Source organism: Theobroma umbraticum, unplaced genomic scaffold (genome assembly GCF_002168275.2).
Source record: "Theobroma umbraticum cultivar Fairchild unplaced genomic scaffold, ASM216827v3 scaffold_67.0, whole genome shotgun sequence".
NCBI lineage: Eukaryota > Viridiplantae > Streptophyta > Magnoliopsida > Malvales > Malvaceae > Theobroma > Theobroma umbraticum.
This window is the reverse complement of record NW_018397262.1, coordinates 8,615,075-8,633,814: the sequence shown is the minus strand read 5'-3', so window position 1 is coordinate 8,633,814 and position 18,740 is coordinate 8,615,075. Positions and strand designations below refer to the sequence as shown.

Sequence of the window (18,740 nt, the reverse complement as noted above, 5' to 3'; positions counted from 1 at the left end):
TTTTTGATTTGACTTTGGAAAAGCCAAAACAAAAATTGCTTGTCCAAAAAAACATCACCCATGTGATCATATGGCAGAAAGAAGACTTTTTAAGTACTTGGTTAGTTCATGCAATAATAAGTATGCTTAAAATTCTAATATGGTAGGTGAGTCAAATTCATAACACACATGCATGCATACGTGTGTGTATATACATATGTATGTATGCACGTATTTTACATGCATGCATGCACATAAGACAGTATATATAGTATAGATGTACCTTGTATCCTAAAACTTTCCTCATGAGAAGAACAAATTAAGTGGGTCTCTTTCATATGGTATGTCAATCTTTGTTGTAGGACCTTTTGCCCTGAAATGCAAAGGAAGTGAAGGGACAGGAAGAGCAACCAGGAAGGTGATGACTAAGCTAATCCTATGTGGTGGATGGTTGTGCTGTCTAATTCTGTCTCCCTCTTTTTTATCCAATAATTAAGGATTCCCCATGTCGGCATTGTGTTTAGTATTATACAATTGGCTTGGATAAGCAAAAATCAACTCTTTCACTGCTCTTTAATCAGTTGTCATACTGATATTGAACTCACTTTCACTCTCCCTCTCTGCTCTGATATATGTTGCTGCAGGTTTATCAGTTTAGTATCATCTGATCATAATTTTGCATCTGTCATCTCTTGTTCTTTTGTCTTTGAATTCACTTTCCTTACAGGGTCATACACAAGAATCACAGTCGCAAGGATGTCACCTAGCACCGGCTTCTCATGTTTCATCGGACAGCAAAAGAGGAAGTTTCTACACTTGCTAGAACATGTCGAAGGCCCGTGAAGCATTAACCCCACTTTTTGTTTTCCATTGGACAGAACGACTAGCCCACTTTTGCAAAACCATAGCTATGATTTAGGCCTGCTTTTCAATGCCGAATTGGGCTAGGCTAGTCAGACTGGAATCCCAAAAGTACCAGTAAGACTTGGTTTGGTTTTGTTAAATAGATATCATAATTTTCAGCCCTATCTCGTGTGCCTGTAAAAGTTAAAATAGCTCGTGTACATCCTTCAGGATTCATGTCCATGAAAATCCATGCATGCATGAGGGGTGGAAGCTACATATACTATAGGGTTTGATCGACCAAGAGCAAACGAGGCCCTTCTGGGCTATTATTTCTGCAATATCAAACCCTGCATATGGTTGAATACATGCCGGTATCATTTTCCAAAGCATGCCACCGCTAAGCTTTGATGTAAGCAAAAATTAAGTTGCGACAGAAAATTTTATTGTTTGGTTTGAACAGTGATAAAAACCAAAAGACTCCAATCTCTATCCTGCAGGAACTAATTAAACTGCTTGCCTCAGTACTTAACTCTGCAGTAAATGCATCAGCCAGATTAACTACCAGCATGTCCAAAAACTGTTTTCTCTCTTGATTCCCGTATGAGAGCCTTAAATTTCCTCATGCCCTTGTCAATGAAAATGGAGTTATTTCCTCAACCCTCTAGCCAAACCAATTGCCCTAAAGTTCTTCCATATTGGTTGGCGGTGTTCTTGAAAGTTTCAAGCCATCCTCCTACCTTCAATTTTTGACAGAAAAGTAGGTGAATATATAGTAACCATCAAGGAGATGAACTTTCAAGGTCTAAATAGAAATTAAACATAGAACTCATTCTCAAGGACATCTACCTCTCATGGGGTACTTACACATACTTCATAATTGTACACTTTGCATGCTTTTTGTTTATCTTAGGTTTGACAATAGCAAAGCAATAACCAATCCTCCGGAATTGCTAAGAACCCTAGTGATACCTCTTCTTTTAATCTTATACTAGTAACCCATAAAGAAATGGGTGGCATGCGTGAATGATGGAAAGGTCCCAAAACAATAATGTTTCCTCATGCAAAGAAAATGCAATCTTTTTTAAGTCAAAAAGGAGCCAAAAAAAAAAAAAAGGTGATGAGTTATGTTTATGTATAACACACTCAAAGCAATCAACTTGTGTTGTGTTTATATTTCTTTCTCTACCTAAAGAAATTCATTAAAGTCAAGACATATTGATTTTCTTTTGCTTCCTTTCATATGGCCATATGCCCATCATGCTATAGCTAGCATGTTCTAGAAATGGCAATGTGTCTTTCTCCCACATTACATGGCGCAGAATTCTGAGAATAATTTCTCTTTTTAAAGGGAAGAAAAGAAAGGGATGAAGTGACCCTTTCTTTAACTTCCTTTTTCTTCCTTTTTGTTTTTGTTTTTCTGATTTCTTTTTATTGTAAACAGAAGAAGATTTTGGGTGCAAGTCCTAACTATAAATGCCGGAAAGATATTTCTGCTTTACTTCCCTGGTGATGATGATTGTTCACTTGGAGTAACAATGTCATTTCTTATTTATAAAGAAATCATTTCAAGATCACAAGCAATTGCTTAAGATGATGCCTCATTAAATGCTTTATTTGAATGTGATTCAACGAAAAAATAAGAGTTATTTCCGTTATGAATGACGATTTTTTTACTTAATACATCTAAAGAATGATACAAGAATTTTATGAAGTATTAGGGTACCTAATTTGTTTATATTCCAACATTTAATTAGGACTATTCAGTATCTTGTAGCCAGTTTTTTAAGATTATATATTATTATTTCATGTGGCTTGTCAGGAATTTGCTTGCAAATGGAGAATACTATCATACATAATTGTGAAAATGTTAGAGAAGAATTACAATGGCAAGAGACCAGGTAAATTAACAAGAGATATCCCACATTTTTCATAATTGAAACCTATGAAACCTAGAAGTTCCTAGTACTAGTTTTGTCTTGTGTTCTTGTCTATCCAGGCTTGATCAGAGAACTAGGTAAGCGTCATGCTGTTGAAAGGACAAAGGGATCACTATCATTCCATCTTCTCTCCCATTGCAATCCTTCCAAATTGGTCTGCAACATCGAGTGCTTTTCGAGCATTCCAATGTTCTAGTCAAATGTAAGAGTACTGATTTCAGCATGAAAAATGGTACAGTAAACATAAATCTACTACTGATATCCAACAACTTAGAATTTAATTTATACAAAAAAACACATATTTCACATACAATTACATAAGATATTGATTTCGAGAAGAGAAGTGATGTATGAAAAAGTCATGTTGGGGGCACGGTACAAGTGAAGTGATAATGAAGAAAAAGTACTGATATGTACAGGGACATATATCTGATATACCTGTGCCTGCTCATGATATATTACATTCTTTTTCAACTGTGACAAATTTGACTCTCTTCCATGTTTCTTTAAGCTTCTTTAACTAACCAAACAAAAGCAGGTAAAGTAATTTACTGCTACAGTTGATCTTTGTGTGTGAGTAGGAGAACAGAAAACATACATTTCAGATAACAATTACTCAAAATATTTCTTTCGAGAATAAAACACACGTAATCTTATTTTACACATGAAAAATAAATATTGGATTTGTGTAATATAAATGAGAAAGGACTGATACACAAAGGGAATTCTGATATAGTGGTGCCTGCATTGGTCATGATTATATATATTGCATTCTTTTGATCAACTGTGATGATTTTGACTCTCTTCCATGCTTACAAAAGAAGTTTTCTCTGTCATCTCCTTTAAGCTTCTTTTAACTAACCTAAACAAAGAGCAGGTAAAGTAAATTACAGTGGTTGAGAGAGAGAGAGTGGGAACCTTCTCTTAAGTGTGGTCCATTTAATGGGATACAAAATGTAAAAAAGCCACATGAAAAAGCTTACCTCTGCAATCATTTAAAGCCAAGGGATCCAACCTTAAGACTTTTGCCTCCTTGTTCATTTCAAAATCCCTTGTCCCAACGTACACTTCCATTTTATTGTTTTGCCTTTATTCCATGGAGGAATGTGCTTCACAAAGTGGGGAGATTGGGGCCAGCCAGCCCACCATTACAAAAATGTAAGCTCTATATAATAAACAATTCAAATGTAAAAGTTGGGGTGATTTTAATTTTCTCTGGTGAATCTACTGACATTTCTCACCTACCCCTGATTTATTCTTCACCAAACTCTAGGATTTTGCCATCTTCTTGGCCAAAAAACACAAAGCCAAGGGTCTTAATTTTGAAATGAGCAACATCATGAACAATGTTACTATCAAATAAATGCTCTTGAAAAGAAAAAGAAATTTAAATATATGAGTTTATGATCGATGCATTGTTAATAAAGGGTAATGTTTACTGTTAATCTTAATCCGTTTTATTAAGGGTTAAATGTGGTTTTTGTTACAGTAGTTCTAGAGCATAAAAATGAACCTCAAGAAGAATTCAGGGTCCTTGATCATCAATGAAGTTAACCCTACTTGCATTAGGATTTTAATTAACAAGACCATGCTAGCTGATCATCAGATGGAAATCAATGGCAAACTCTAGTCATCTGCACAAAACATCAAACAAGAAATGCAATCAAGGGTCTAGATACGTGCTTAATCACAATTAGATATGCAAGTGCAGCATTACATGTTTAATCCAGGAAAGAAAGAAAGAAAGAAAGAAAGAAAAGGGGGCATGAACATTAAACAACATCATATACTCCCATGGCTTTTAAAAAAGCAAACCATATAGCCTTCCCAATCCCATCATTTTGGCCAGATCCTGCCGTCCAGTCCAACGATCAAGTGGTCCCACAAGAGACCACACTTGTCACCACTTGATTTCCCTTCAATGCATGCCACGTGGCAGCACTATGTCAGGTCAAACAAAAGTCTCCATCCCACTCAATCCAACCCCCCATTCACCCTTGCATTAACCCCGTTTGCTACTTTCTTGTTGCAGTATAAGTCATAACTTTGACAGTAACAAATAGTGGTTACATATATATATACTTTAATGTAAAGTAGTGAGAAAGGATGGTAATGGTAAGACCGTTTGTGTTGCCGTTAAGGCACTGTGAAGGTGAACTTTGTAGTCTTTAATTCGGGTGCAAACTGCAAAGAGACCAAAGACACCAACGTTTGAATCTTGATCAGACTCTTTTTTTATTTCTCTTTGGCCTGTCTCTTTTGTTCTTTCCACTCTCTCACTCTCACAAATACATAGCAAATATCAGTTATACAGCATTTATGAATGTTCATTCAACACACACGGGAAACCTGCAACTTCACCTTCCTGCTGTTTCTTTGTCAGCTTGGATCTAACTAGGAACCAAACTGATCACCTTCAACTTGTTTTCTCTCCAAGTTTTCCAGGGTGTTTCTGCCAGAACTTGAACAACCTTCTAAGGTTTTGGAGCTGGTTTCTTAAGTTTTGTATGTAAGTGAATGAGCCTTAGTCTGCATTTTTGGTTTTTCTGAAGCATCTTGTTTGCAGAAAAGAAGTGTTTCCTCAGACTGTTATGTTTCTCATTGAAGTTTTTCCTGTACCCCCAGGATTGTTTCTTTCTTCACTGTTTTTCATTGCTATTGCTTCTTTTCTTTTCTTCACTACATTAAATGTTTAGTTTCCTTCCTCTTTATCTTTTTGTATCTACTTTTCCATGTTACTGCTATAATTTTTCTTACCAACTTTTTCTTTTGGATTGAGCTTTCTTTCCCAACTTTATGTTGTTTAATGAGCTAGATGATAATGCAGACTTGACTAACATTATTCTGATGCAATTCGGTGTTTTATTCCATTTCTTCCAGTGATCATCTTTGTCAAGGATTCTTCTGGCCAAAAGGACAGGACTGCTCGTCAGAGAGGAACAAGAGACAGAAAAAATGCCACAGGAAACCAACTCTAATCCAATTTTCACTTCTCCTTCCAAGAATCTGAGAGGGTTAAAGGCTTTAGTGTCCAACAGCATTGAGGCCTCACACACTGAAGATATCTTCAATGACAATGAATTAGCTCAAAGAAAGGCTGAAGAAGCAGGTATATTCTATCTCAACAAGAATCCTTCCAACATCAATAGAAAATCTAAAAGACTCTTAATTTCTTCAGTCAATGCCAAAACCAAAAATTTGTTCAGTTCTTTGTACTCTTAAGTTCCCTGAGAAAGTCATGAGTTGGTCCCATAGTAATTTATACATCCAGTACTGGACCGATGATTTGAGAAATAAGTCCCATATTTTCTTTATCGAGCGTGGAAACTCCAGGACATGAAGTAGTAGGATTTATTCTCATAATATAATAAAGTGAAATATGTCAATTTTTTTTTCGAAAGTTATCTAATAGAAAAAATAAATCTTATATATATATATTATTCTAATTATTCTAATTCTATGTATTTTTTTATTTTTAATAATTAATAAATTATTAATTTATTATTTTCAAAAGGGAGAGAAAGGGTAAAGAATGAAAAGATTATATGCTGCATCATGATTCTGGGCAAAGTGGGGTTGATCCCATGGTTTAGAAAATGATTTAGTACTCCCACCATACAGTGCTGATATGGGTCCACATTAATTGGAGTTAGGCCTAATTCTTGATTACAAGTATTTGATTACAATCACTTTATTCTTGGTGTAGGGTATTGAGACATTCCAACTAATCTGTGGACTGTGTCTCTTTCTCTTCTTTTTCCCTTATTTTTGGGGCTAAAATAGATGATGGGCAGCAGTTGTTTTAACAATACAAGATATTAAAAATGAAATGGCAGATGAGAAGAGCAAAGTTTTGAGAACATTCTTTGGCCAGACATGTCCTTTTGATGCTTGAGGACAATGAGGACCAAAGTATTTCTAGCAAGAAGATTTGTTTTTTCCTTGAGATTCTTGATATGTCTATGGATCGCAAGTTTTTCTTTAAACATATAGGATAACTGGTATATATCAGATTACTCCGAAAGATGTCAGCAATGAGGTAGCAAGTGGAGTAAAACTCTAAAGATCACCTTGTTCTAGTACTTTAAAGGGAGCAGCAGCTCTAAGGATTTTCATTGTAATTCAAAATTGCGAGTAGGATTTTGGATCAAATGGTTTGTGGGGAACTAATGAAGTTTGGAGTAGAAAATGATCAAGAATAAATAACCATCCATTTCTGCCTTTGTGGATGAATTCTATTTGAGTATGGTGGTATATTTATCAACTTTTCATGGACTTCCAATCTGATATTGGGTGAAAGCTTATACCGAAATTGAATGATCATTGACATCGAGTATTCTGCTATTTCTTATAGCTTTCATATCCTAAGGCATTAGCTTCAATTCTGAACTTAAAAAGCTAACTGCATTAATCCTTTATGTCAATCAGCTTCAAGGAGGTACCAAGCAGCAGAATGGCTAAGGCAGATGGACCAAGGTGCATCAGAATCCCTACCCAAAGAACCCTCTGAAGAAGAGTTTTGCCTTGCACTTCGCAATGGGCTCATTCTTTGCAATGTCCTTAACAAAGTTAATCCTGGAGCTGTTCTTAAGGTTCTCAATTGAATGCTGTTGACAGACTTAAAATAGTATTTCTTTCACAGACTTCACTGGACAACATAAAATAAACTTGAGAGCATCTTTACATTATTCAAAACTTTAGATGGAAACGTCAGTTGAGAAATTGTACTGCTTCTGATTATGAATTTTTATTTAATAATACAGGTGGTGGAAAATCCAATAATCCCAGTCCAGTCAACAGAAGGGGCAGCACAGTCTGCAATCCAGTATTTTGAAAACATGAGGAATTTCCTGGTAGCTGTAAAAGACATGCAGCTCCTGACGTTTGAAGCTTCTGATGTTGAAAAGGTTTGACTGTTCTTGAAGGGTGCATTTTATATGCACGAGTCATTATAAATTTCCGAAACTCAGCATTTCATACAACAAAGCATCTGAATCATACTTCTAGCTATCATACTTGGCAACCCAAACAGTTTAAATGTCTTTGAGAGGCATTCATTGATTCAAAATTTCCCCCCCCTATCTGCATCTGTATCTTGATGATTGTATCTCCATCCTGTATACTGTTTTATGAACATGAAAGACTTGAAATGGCAGGGCGGCTCGATGAATAAAGTTGTGGACTGCATTCTCTGTCTGAAAGGATACCATGAGTGGAAGCAAGCAGGAGGAATTGGAGTTTGGAGGTATGGAGGAACTGTGAAGATTACAGCCTTCTCAAAAGGGTCACTGCCCTCGTTGGTTGGAAGTGAAAGTGCTGATGATTCACTGGATGGATCAGAATCATCACAGTATGAACAATTATTGGAGTTTCTCCACCTCTCTAATGAAGTAGCTATTGAAGAGTCCAAAACTGCCAATGCCCTGGCTTTCCTTTTTGATCGCTTTGGGCTTTGGCTTCTACAAGCTTACCTTAGAGAGAGCAACGGGATTGAAGAATTGCCCTTGAATGCAATGGTAGGTAAGATCCATCCCAAATTGTTGTTCAAATACTATGTTTATATAGGAAATAGTTTACTGTCCAAACTGAAAGGAAGCAATGAGTCAGTTTTCGACCTTACATCGTCAAGTATGATTTATTGATGAAACTTTGCAGGTAATCGATACCTTGATCAGTAAGATAGTTAAGGACTTCTCTGCATTGCTTGTTTCTCAGGGAACTCAGGTAATAAGAACTATCAAGTGCCACTGTCCCTAATACTAATGTGTCTGAAAGCATTCTCACTGCACTGAAGTGATCTGATATATTCTTTGCTTTTTCCAGCTTGGACTGTTTCTGAAGAAAATCTTGAAAGCTGACATTAATTCTCTATCAAAATCTGATTTTATAGAAGCCATCTCACTGTATCTTGGTCAAAGGACTAGCCTGGCATCAAATGATTTCTCTAAGTTCTGCATCTGTGGTGGGAAACGTGAGGTTATTCGCCATACTGTTAGTCACTCAGCTGCTCATGCAGAACTTATTGATCTTCAGCAGAGAGAGCTTGAGGTTTGAGAATTTTCCCATGGAACGAATAATGCTACCACCTTTTGACATACCTTAGACGACTGACTTGCTGCTTTCTCATGTTTTATATCATTTTAGGACATTAAATTAGATTTTCAAGAAACAAGACTTCAAGTCAGACAAATTCACTCAAGTTGGGAGGAAGAACTTAAAAGGCTAGGTAAGAATTTATAACATCGTCCTACCAGGGACTTTCTAAGGTCATTTAATGACAAGTTATTGACTAAATTCATGAAACTATATATTCTGCTTTTTATAGAGCATCATATCAAGGGTCTTGAAGTGGCATCCTCTTCTTACCACAAGGTATTAGAAGAAAACCGTATGCTTTACAATCAAGTCCAAGACCTCAAAGGTATGCACCTTTTCTTTTCTTTTGTTATTTATTACCATTGTTTCATGTTAGGAATGGTACGGTGTTGACCCTTTTGATGGCTTTCAACACAGGAACCATAAGAGTCTACTGCAGAGTGAGGCCCTTTCTGCAAGGCCAAACAAATGGACAATCAACCGTAGATTATATAGGAGAAAACGGAAATATCATGATTGTCAATCCTTTAAAGCAGGGCAAGGACGCAAGAAAAGTGTTCTCGTTTAACAAGGTGTTTGGACCAAATGTCTCTCAAGGTACTTCTGAATCCGTAGAGTTTGAGTCGTTATTATCCTTCACTTTCTTGTACTTATGTTCACATCATGATAATATAATGTGCAGAGCAAATATACGTTGACACTCAACCACTGATCAGATCTGTCCTAGATGGCTTCAATGTTTGCATCTTTGCATATGGACAAACTGGCTCAGGAAAGACATACACAATGGTATATTCATCTTCTCTATCTGCGCATACACCTTCATGAAAGCTTCTTTCATTTGGAAATCTAACATTGCAATACCTTTTCTATACCTCATGTTGCTTCCATATCATAGAGTGGCCCTGATTTGACTACTGAACAAACATGGGGTGTGAATTATCGTGCTCTATGTGACCTGTTTCAAATATCCAAGGAGAGAGCAGATGCTGTTAAATATGAAGTTGGGGTGCAGATGATTGAAATATACAATGAACAAGTGAGAGATTTACTTGTCATGGATGGCTCTAATAGAAGATATCCTTTCACATTTACCTTCTAGTTACATACTTGTACTGCAAACTTTATAACTCCTAGCTATTTTCTGTCTGAATTAGTGTTTTAATTTCTATCTTGGGGTCTAGTTCACCTTAACCACCTGTACATTGGATATTCGTAACAATTCTCAGTTGAATGGCCTAAATGTGCCTGATGCAAGTTGGGTTCCAGTTTCGAGTACTCAAGATGTTCTTGACTGGATGAGGATTGGTCATAAGAATCGAGCTGTAGGTGCTACTGCTTTAAATGAAAGAAGTAGCCGGTCTCACAGGTAGGAACATAGCAGTAAACCTTGTGTTTCTTTTGCATGCTACTGAACCAAAAAGCAATTGAAAAATGATCTTTTCTTGGCACATTGTGTCTTCTTCAGTGTTTTGACTATTCATGTGTATGGAAAAGAGTTGGTTTCTGGATCCATCCTCAAAGGTTGCCTGCATTTGGTGGATTTGGCTGGGAGTGAGAGAGTGGATAAATCGGAGGCGGTAGGTGACAGATTGAAGGAAGCTCAACACATCAATAGATCACTGTCTGCACTAGGAGATGTCATCTCTGCACTCGCACAGAAGAGTGCCCATATTCCTTACAGAAACAGCAAGCTTACGCAAGTATTACAGGATTCTTTAGGTATATGCCTACTTTCAGTCATTTGATCATAGTGATATATGTGAGACTTTCTCTGAACTTTATCTTGCTTCTTCTATTGCTCATACATTATTGCTTTTCTATGATAGGAGGGCAAGCTAAAACATTAATGTTTGTACATATAAGCCCTGAAGTCAATGCCATTGGAGAGACAGTGAGCACACTAAAGTTTGCTGAGAGGGTTGCTTCCATTGAACTTGGGGCAGCTCGATCTAACAAGGAAACTGGTGAAATCCGAGAACTTAAAGACGAGGTGAAAATCTCAATTGTTCAAGTGCAATTCTCCTTATTGTATTCTTCTGGCTTATCTTTGCTCCGACAAAACCTTATTCAATTACTATAATCTATAAGAAATCTGTTTCAGATATCAAATCTTAAACTTGCCTTGGAAAAGAAGGAAGCAGAAGTAGAACAACTGAAAGGAGGACATGTTCGAAGTATGGCTGAATCACAAAGAGGAAGAGCGGTTTCACCTTTCCATATTCCAAGATATGGAATGTCTACCAGCATTAAGCCTGAAACATCTCAGAGGCCTGGTGATGATAGTAGAATCTCTGAGGTAACTGAAAACATGATGGGCATTCAAAGCTCTTAAACTGGATTAAACTTCAGGATTTTGCTGAATTATGAATTTCTTACATCTATTTTATGGTTATATTGGATTTTCAGGCCAGAAGCTCTTCTTCAGGTAAGCAGAGGAGGTCAAGATTTCCATCTGCACTCACAGACAAGGAAGTGCTGCCGAAGATGCCTATTTTAGCTGAAGAGAGATTGGCAAGTGCAGTAAAGGCAAGGTCACCATCTCCTCCTGTGAGGAGATCATTATCTACTGATAGAGGAGCCTTAATTAGAAGCAGGACCAAGGCTGACACAGTAGACAACCAACCAGTCTCAAGAGTACCATTTCCGGCTAGAGTTCCTGTTAATAAATCCTTCACTACAACAACTGTGATCCCATCGACAGAAAATAACAACTCCAGAGTTCATATGAGTTCTCAAGAGACAGCCAAACAAGATAATACCTCAGATGCATTCTACAACCAGCTCCAAAAACTCAGCATTAAGAAAGTTCACTCAGAACATGAAGATGAGTTTAGGCAAGCCCTTAATATTAGACAAGGTGGCATTAGGAAAAGCAAGGCTGAGAATAAGGCTAGAATAAAGCACCAACTGCCAGCGAGACTTCAGAAAACTGATGTTGCAGTGACATTGCTTTCTGATATGGATGCTGCTAGTGAGAAAATGGAGGAGCCTCGAAAAAGTGACTTCTCTGATCCAGAAAATGAGCATTCACTAGTCGTGTCTCCTGTGCATAGTGCCTTGAAAATGAAGAAGGTTCGACAGAACTTCTCTAGGAATTTGCAGAATCTTGAACCAAGGTATGCTTAAACGTTTTCTTGTACCAAGCAGCCAAGAGCTGACATAATTCACTTCTAGTTCTGATGAACATTGCATTTCCATTATGTGCAGAGGATTAGTTCAAGCAGTGGAACCCTTGTTGGGTGGGAAAATTGACAGGATTCCAAATGGCGTAATTCGCCAAGCAAAGGAAGGAAGTAACACTTTGATGCCTGAATTTAGAAGGAGCAGATCTTCACCTCGCGGGAAATTTTTGGTTTTGCCTTGAGGATTCTACAGTATATATAGCATACTAAATCCTTGCCTTTGTCAGCAATATTGTTTAAAATTTTGTATAGTGACTATTCAAGTTGGTCTTTTTGGGTTGCATTTTCAAGGGATATATTGTTGTGCAAGATGTCATTTGAGATGAATTATGTGTATACTTAAAAAAACTTATATGATTTGTTTCATCTGATTTTTCTTTTCTTTCCTTCTGGGCAATCTTGCATGACAGAATGTCTCTATTTCACAGAATATCTGCACGTATCAGGTCGAAAATAGGAAACAAGTAGAGATAGAAGAGAAAAGGACTAACGGAGGGAAAGGAAAGAAAAGGGCAATTTATCTTTAGCAGATATGGATAAATGTCAACTACCTCTAAACTCTAAGCTTCCTTCAAACACAACTAATATACCTATGTAGAAATCGTTCAAGCTTGTTATTGGATTTACATACGCTAGTCTGTTTGGATTCTTGCAATCAGACAATTTAACTCAACTCCATATCAAGTAGTTTTCCATCCCCAGACAAGTAATCCCAGTAGTTTATGTTTTCCTTATGCCTCTATGATTGAATTTCCACTCATGTTGCTTGCTTTCGAGGTGTTCCCTTTGGCTGAAAAAGTTGATGCCTGTGAAACATTTATTTCTTGTGTCTGCTTCTGGGTGTTCTAGATTGCTTGTGTTTATTACAGGAAAAGTTTAGATTTGAGAAAGTGGAGTTACTAATTCTATAAATGTCTGGTGTAAAGCATGGGACATTGCAACTAACGGTCAGATCCACCTCCTAATAAAATCACCATTTTGTCTTGCCTCTTTCTTTTATCAGATTCATTTCTCTCCAATTCATCTATGATCATGTTCTTCACCTTAATCTCTGTCTAGCCTATTTTCTAAACTCACTATGGTACCGCTTCATTCTCTTTTCTGTTTTCTCTAACAAAGGTGCAGTACTCTTCAAAGAACCTAACTAGTTTCCAACCTTGCAGTTCCTCTATCTGCTTCTGTGGTTCTCCTTTTTAAGTTTGTTTCCATTTCCTTTCATTAGACATCTAGTCTTTCATAACACATTGAAGCCGCCTGGATAGAAGGAAAAGTTTTGACCCTTGATGAAGGTGAGGCTGGAGAGTTGAATGGCAGACTGTTAGCTTCAGTGGGCAAGATCATAGCAGACAAGCCACCCAGCAAAGGAGGAGCTCAGGGTGTTTCAAAAGAGCCTGGGGGAGAATGCAGAGATTTCACTGTTACTGAATTATCTGAGGACACCTACTTATGCACCTTCAAGGAAGCAAGAGCGGCTGAACAAATTTTGGAGGATGGTCCATGGTCAGTGATGGGCTATGGCATTTGCTTTCACAGATGGCAACCAGGGCTTACCCTGGATCAGCTGGATTTTTCTCAAGTGGTCTATTGGGTCCAGGTGGCCTCTCTTTGGACCAAATGGGCCCCAAAAATTCAAAAACGTTGGAGAGCAGATTGGTAGGATGGTGGAAATTGAGGATCCCACTTCTTTACATGTTACAAGAAGGGGTTTCTTCAGGGCTCGAGATGTTACTAAAGCACTCCCTTCAGGATGTTGGGCTTACAGGACTGGAAAATACTGTATGGGTCCCCCTCAAGTATGAACATTTAGCTTATAGTTGTTCCACATGGAATAATGTTTCACCTATTTTAATTGTTCTGCGTGAAGTAGTGTTTCACTTATAATGGTTATTCTCATTATTCTTTATATAATGTTACGCGATAAAATGATTTTTTAGAGAATAAACATTAATCAAAATCAACTATCTACAGTTTGTATATCACATTGCTAAATTTTCTATGTTTCTGATAAAGTGGTTATGATTTGAACACTAAGGAGACATGGGGTGTGAACTTTTGAGCTTTGTGTGACTTGAACACTAAAGAGACATGGGGTGTGAAGTTTTGAGCTTTATGTGACTTATTCCAAATATCAAAGACAAGAGAAGATGTCATAGAATACAAAGTGCGAGATTTACTAGTTATTGATGGCTCTACTAAAAGATATCCTTTTCCAATGGTGCTTTCTATCTGCAGTTGAGTTAGGCCTTTAGATTTGGATTTTTTTTCTTTTCCTCAGGCATTAAAAAAAATAACTGCTTGTTACATTAGATATATATATAACAACACCGAATGGAATGGCCTTACTGTACCTGATGCAAACTGGATTTCAGTTGCTAGTACTCAAGATGTTCTTGAACTGATAAGAATTGGCCAAAAGAATCAAGCAGTAGGTCCGACTGCATTTAATGAGCGAAGCAGCCGGTCTCATAGGTATATCAGCTTTATCCAGGACAAGTTGTGTAATCATGTTGAATGCTTTGCTGTTAATCATGATTTATGACTACATCCATATTGATTCTTTCCCCAGTGTTTTGACTGTTCATGTTCATGGAAAAGAACTGGTTTCTGGATCCATTTTCAAAGGTTCCCTTCTCTTGGTGGATTTGGCTGGGAGTGAGAGATTGGATACGTCCAAAGTTCAAGGTGACAGGCTGAAGGAAGCTCAATATATCAACAGATCACTCTCTGCACTGGGAGATGTCATCTTAGCTCTTGCCCAGAAGAGTACACATATTCCGTACAGAAACAGCTAGCTTACACAGATATTGCAGAAATCTTTAGGTGTATCATTTTATGTGTAGAAGACAGCTTTCTGCTCCTTTACAAACTGTCTTGTTTCTTTATCATTCTCATTTTGTATTGTGAAATAGGTGGGCATGCTAAGACTTTGATGTTTGTACATGTAAGTCCTGAACTTGAAGCTATTGGAGAGACCATTGGCACATTGAAGTTTGCAGAAAGAGTTGTTCAGTAAACTTGGGGCTGCTTGATCTAACAAAGAAACCGGTGACATCCTAGAATTAAAAGAAGAGGTTCAGTTTCTTGTTTTATGGATGACATTCTTTTTGGCTTGTTTCCAATGCAAGAAATCCTTGTTTAATATTTCTAATATCTATCTTAGATAACAAACCTTAAGCTGGCATTGGAGAAGAAAGAAGCTGAAGTGCAACAATTGAGGGTTGGGAACACAGGAAGCATGACAGGATCACAAAAGGCAAAAGTGCTCAGATTTGGAATCACTTCCAACTTGAAGCCTTGGACATGGCAACGACCTAATGATGATACTAAAAGCCTTGAGGTAACAGAACATACTGTACAAAGATATGGATTTTGTATCACATAATCTGATTTCCATAGAGGTGCTAAACAGCCAAGAACAGCTAAGATGCTATATCTCGCATTTATATTTGATTTACAGGCCAAAAGTGTTCCTTCGACTAAGCAGAGGAGGTCAAAGTTTGCTTCTGCTCTCACAGGCAAGGACATGTCACCAAAGATGCCTACTGTGCCAGAAGAGAGACTGGTACGTACAGGAAAGCCAAAGTCACCTACCCCTCCTGTAAGGAGATATTTATCTGGTGATAAAGGAGCCTCAACTCGAAACAAGGTCAAGGTTGACATAGTTGAGAACCAACCAATCACAAAAGTCATGCTTCCAGCTAAAGCACCCACTAAATATCTTGCCCCAGTACCAGAGATCCCATCAACAGATAACATCTCTGCAGTCCAAACAGACCATAAGATTGATGAAAGTAAATTGAATTCTCTGATGCATTCTACAGCCTCATCCCTAGGGAAAGTCAGTCAGAACATGAAGAAGGGCAGTTTCTTTTATGCAGACTCTTAATATTGAGAAAGGAAGCATTAGGAAAGCAGGAGTCCAAAGATATGCATCTACTGCCAGCTAGGTTCCTGATATCTGATGTACCATACTACCACTGACATTGCTTTGTAATATAATTTTTGGTTAATATCAAATTTTTGGAGCCCCTAGAGTGTTTTCAGAAACACAAAATGAGAAATTATTTGTTGGGTCACCACTCACCAGCTCCTGGTGCCTTGCTGATATAGAAAGCTTGACAGGACTTCTTTAGGAACTGAAAAATCTTGAACCAATGTAATCTTACTTTTTCAGAGCAGTCAGGAACTAAGAACTTTGTTACATTTTGTAAATAAAATTGGTTCCTCCCTGGCTACTCATTAGTAAATGCAGATTCACCAAGCAAAGAAGTGAGGCAACACTTCAACTTTTGAACAAGGGCTTCACCATGTGGAATATCTTGGCCTTAAGAATTCCCAACTACCAAGAGATTCTTTGCCTTTGGTTCTTCAAACTTTTCACTGTGACTGTTCTGGTTGGACTTTGAGTTTCCCCACCTCTTTTGAAGGAGCTGCTGTTATTTCTTTTTTTTTCAGATCCAGTATAAAAGGTCCTCAAATACATCTTGAAAGAACCATGACAGGTATAAAGGAAAATCATCCTTTCTATTCATCAGATCCTGCCAAATGTCTCCACTCGAATTTGGGAAACGAGAGTGAAGTTTATGAGATGAGAGAGAGCTACCTCCATTTATGTCTCTTAAGCCCAATGAGCTTTACCATGTACCAAAAGAATAATTGCTGGCCCACAAACCTACCTTTACTTTGTGGTTTGATTTAATTTTCTGTCACATTTACCTGTAAATGACCTACTTTACTCTATCTTTTTTCCTGCTTAGGAGATTTGGTTTATGTACCAAATATTTCTAAATATGAGGAAAAGAAAAGGAAAATATTTCCATCCATTCAGTTGTCTAACCAAATACCATGCAACTGTTTCTTTCATGAATTTTTTGCAAGCAATCTTGTACACAACTGTTTAAGTATTACCAAATTTAGACTCTAATCTGTATGGCTTTTAACTAAATTGCTCCAAATAGTCTATAAATAGTAATACTAGAGGAAAACAAGAAAGTTTCTGTTCAAGATGATAAACATTGACAACCTCAGCTTAGATGTAAATTTCTCAAAGTAACTTCCCTTGTTACTAACTCCAAAACCACCAGCATGGAACCATTTCCTGAACCAATATATCTGCAAATTTTCAAGCAGACAATTCATGTCACCCAATTTATCATCAATTTTAATATCTGCAAATTTCATACTTGGGTGTTGTTAAATTCAGTGACTGACAGATTTCTCACATTCAATCACCCTCAAGAATTTGATCAGTTTCAAGGGCTTTATCATTCTCAAGATAGTCATTAAGCCCAGGTAACATGTACATTTTACATTCATGTGATATCTGAGGCCAAATATCTCCACCACTTCATACAGAAAAGAAGGTAGATGTGGACGATATCCTGATAAAGCAGGCATTAGGTTTGAAGAGAGTTGATGGGACTCTCCTCAAGAATATGACCAGTAGTGGATTTAACAGCTGCGCAAAGACTGCTTTCCAGGGCTTAATCATTTTATACCAAGCAACCTAACATCGGCAAAATCTAATTGTCAAAACTGGTCAAAGGCCCTTAACGATGTTGAGTAATCTTGAGGTGCTGGCTTACCTAACATTCCAAGGCCACCACCATCAAAGGAGAAACAAAAAGAGAATCAAGGGACAACAGATAATGCTGCACAATACTCAGTCACCTCCATCTACCATGCCCATATTGCAGACTCGAGCCGCAAAGTAACAGCCACATGGTGCAAAAGCCTCGTTAACCATTCCTTTACTATCAATGTGGAAAATCCTTCCGATGATCAAAGTCCTTGCACCTGCAAGATTGATTTAAAAGCATGGCAGTTTTGGGGCAGAAAAGGTCTCAAAAGTTTGGAAGTAGATGGCAAGCGGGTAGATGTCTACTGGGATTTTCGACAGGCAAAGTTCTCCAGTAGCCCTGAGCCTTGTTCAGACTATTATGTGGCAATCGTGTCTGAGGAAGAGGTGGCATTAGTTGTAGGAGATATGAAGACAGATGCTTTTAAGAGAACCAAGAAAAGACCATCCTTGGTAGATGCTATCTTGCTGTGCAAGAAAGAGCATATCTGCGGGAAGAAATTATTTTGCTCCAAAGCCAAACTAAATGAGGGGAAACACGAGCATGACATTATGATTGAGAACTCTCTATCTGGTCCTGATGATCCAGAAATGTGGGTTAGCATAGATGGTACTGCTGTGATTCGGATCATGAACCTGCATTGGCGGTTTAGGGGAAATGAAATTGTCACAGTGAACAATACACCAGTACAAATCTTCTGGGATGTGCATGATTGGTTGTATAATACCTCTGGTTCAAGCCATGGTTTGTTCATCTTCACGCCAGGCGTGCCAGATTCTGCAGCTCATTGTGATTCAGATGGCTGCAACACATATGACTCACCAAGGGACAGCCAGTCAGTGCCAAGATTTTGCTATGTTCTTTATGCTTGGAAAACTGAGTAGGATCTAATTTAACAAAGTCATTTGTTGCGGGTCATTTATCCTTTTTCAAAAAGCTAACTTGATAGGTGTGTTTGCTCGATACGAGATTAAAGCACGTTACCTAATTCCTTTCAAGCGTTCAATACCACAGATTACCTGTTGGAAACTGCTGCAAACATTTGTACTAGTTTGGTGGGTTCTGTGGTAGTTTGATCATTGTACATGACATGGTTAGATGTTTCTCTAGTCTCTTGC

General features: G+C 37.7%; 3 protein-coding genes across 5 annotated transcripts; all 3 read left to right on the top strand.

Moving 5' to 3' along the window:
• The first annotated feature begins 4,928 nt into the window (after nt 1-4,928).
• On the top strand, nt 4,929-12,425 carry KP1 (kinesin-like protein 1). The gene is made up of 18 exons (XM_089783978.1): nt 4,929-5,271; nt 5,643-5,871; nt 7,191-7,354; nt 7,526-7,669; nt 7,919-8,278; nt 8,418-8,486; nt 8,586-8,810; nt 8,907-8,988; nt 9,088-9,183; nt 9,276-9,455; nt 9,541-9,647; nt 9,757-9,937; nt 10,065-10,227; nt 10,327-10,580; nt 10,688-10,851; nt 10,963-11,157; nt 11,268-11,977; nt 12,069-12,425. The coding sequence occupies exons 2-18, from the start codon at nt 5,718-5,720 to the stop codon at nt 12,223-12,225; spliced, it is 3,405 nt and encodes a 1,134-aa protein (XP_089640104.1). The 5' UTR covers nt 4,929-5,271; nt 5,643-5,717; the 3' UTR covers nt 12,226-12,425.
• A 575-nt stretch (nt 12,426-13,000) lies between these two features.
• Nucleotides 13,001-16,377, top strand: LOC110418922 (kinesin-like protein KIN-14F). 3 transcript variants are annotated; one of them, XR_016351387.1, is made up of 5 exons: nt 13,001-13,836; nt 14,413-14,512; nt 14,610-15,114; nt 15,204-15,380; nt 15,501-16,377. XR_016351387.1 is itself a non-coding variant. In XM_089783980.1 (5 exons), the coding sequence occupies exons 4-5, from the start codon at nt 15,279-15,281 to the stop codon at nt 15,927-15,929; spliced, it is 531 nt and encodes a 176-aa protein (XP_089640106.1). In that variant the 5' UTR covers nt 13,002-13,836; nt 14,054-14,512; nt 14,610-15,114; nt 15,204-15,278; the 3' UTR covers nt 15,930-16,377. The 3 variants fall into 3 exon arrangements, 2 of the variants coding, with proteins under 2 accessions (XP_089640106.1, XP_089640105.1); XM_089783980.1 differs by having other exon boundaries at nt 13,002-13,836; nt 14,054-14,512; XM_089783979.1 differs by having other exon boundaries at nt 13,002-14,512.
• A 161-nt stretch (nt 16,378-16,538) lies between these two features.
• On the top strand, nt 16,539-18,733 carry LOC110418921 (kinesin-like protein (DUF868)). Its single transcript, XM_021431738.2, has 2 exons — nt 16,539-16,545; nt 17,617-18,733. Exons 1-2 carry the CDS (start codon nt 16,539-16,541, stop codon nt 18,504-18,506), a joined length of 897 nt encoding a protein of 298 aa, XP_021287413.1. The 3' UTR covers nt 18,507-18,733.
• Nucleotides 18,734-18,740: the final 7 nt, after the last annotated feature.

Coding starts and splice junctions, on each gene's coding strand:
- KP1 (XM_089783978.1), top strand. CDS start 5,718: ATGCCACAGGAAACCAACTCTAATCCAATTTTCACTTCTCCTTCCAAG. Junction 9,184..9,275: donor TCAAGTCCAAGACCTCAAAG/GTATGCACCTTT, acceptor CTTTCAACACAG/GAACCATAAGAGTCTACTGC. Junction 11,978..12,068: donor TTGCAGAATCTTGAACCAAG/GTATGCTTAAAC, acceptor CATTATGTGCAG/AGGATTAGTTCAAGCAGTGG.
- LOC110418922 (XM_089783980.1), top strand. CDS start 15,279: ATGACAGGATCACAAAAGGCAAAAGTGCTCAGATTTGGAATCACTTCC. Junction 15,381..15,500: donor ATGATACTAAAAGCCTTGAG/GTAACAGAACAT, acceptor TTTGATTTACAG/GCCAAAAGTGTTCCTTCGAC.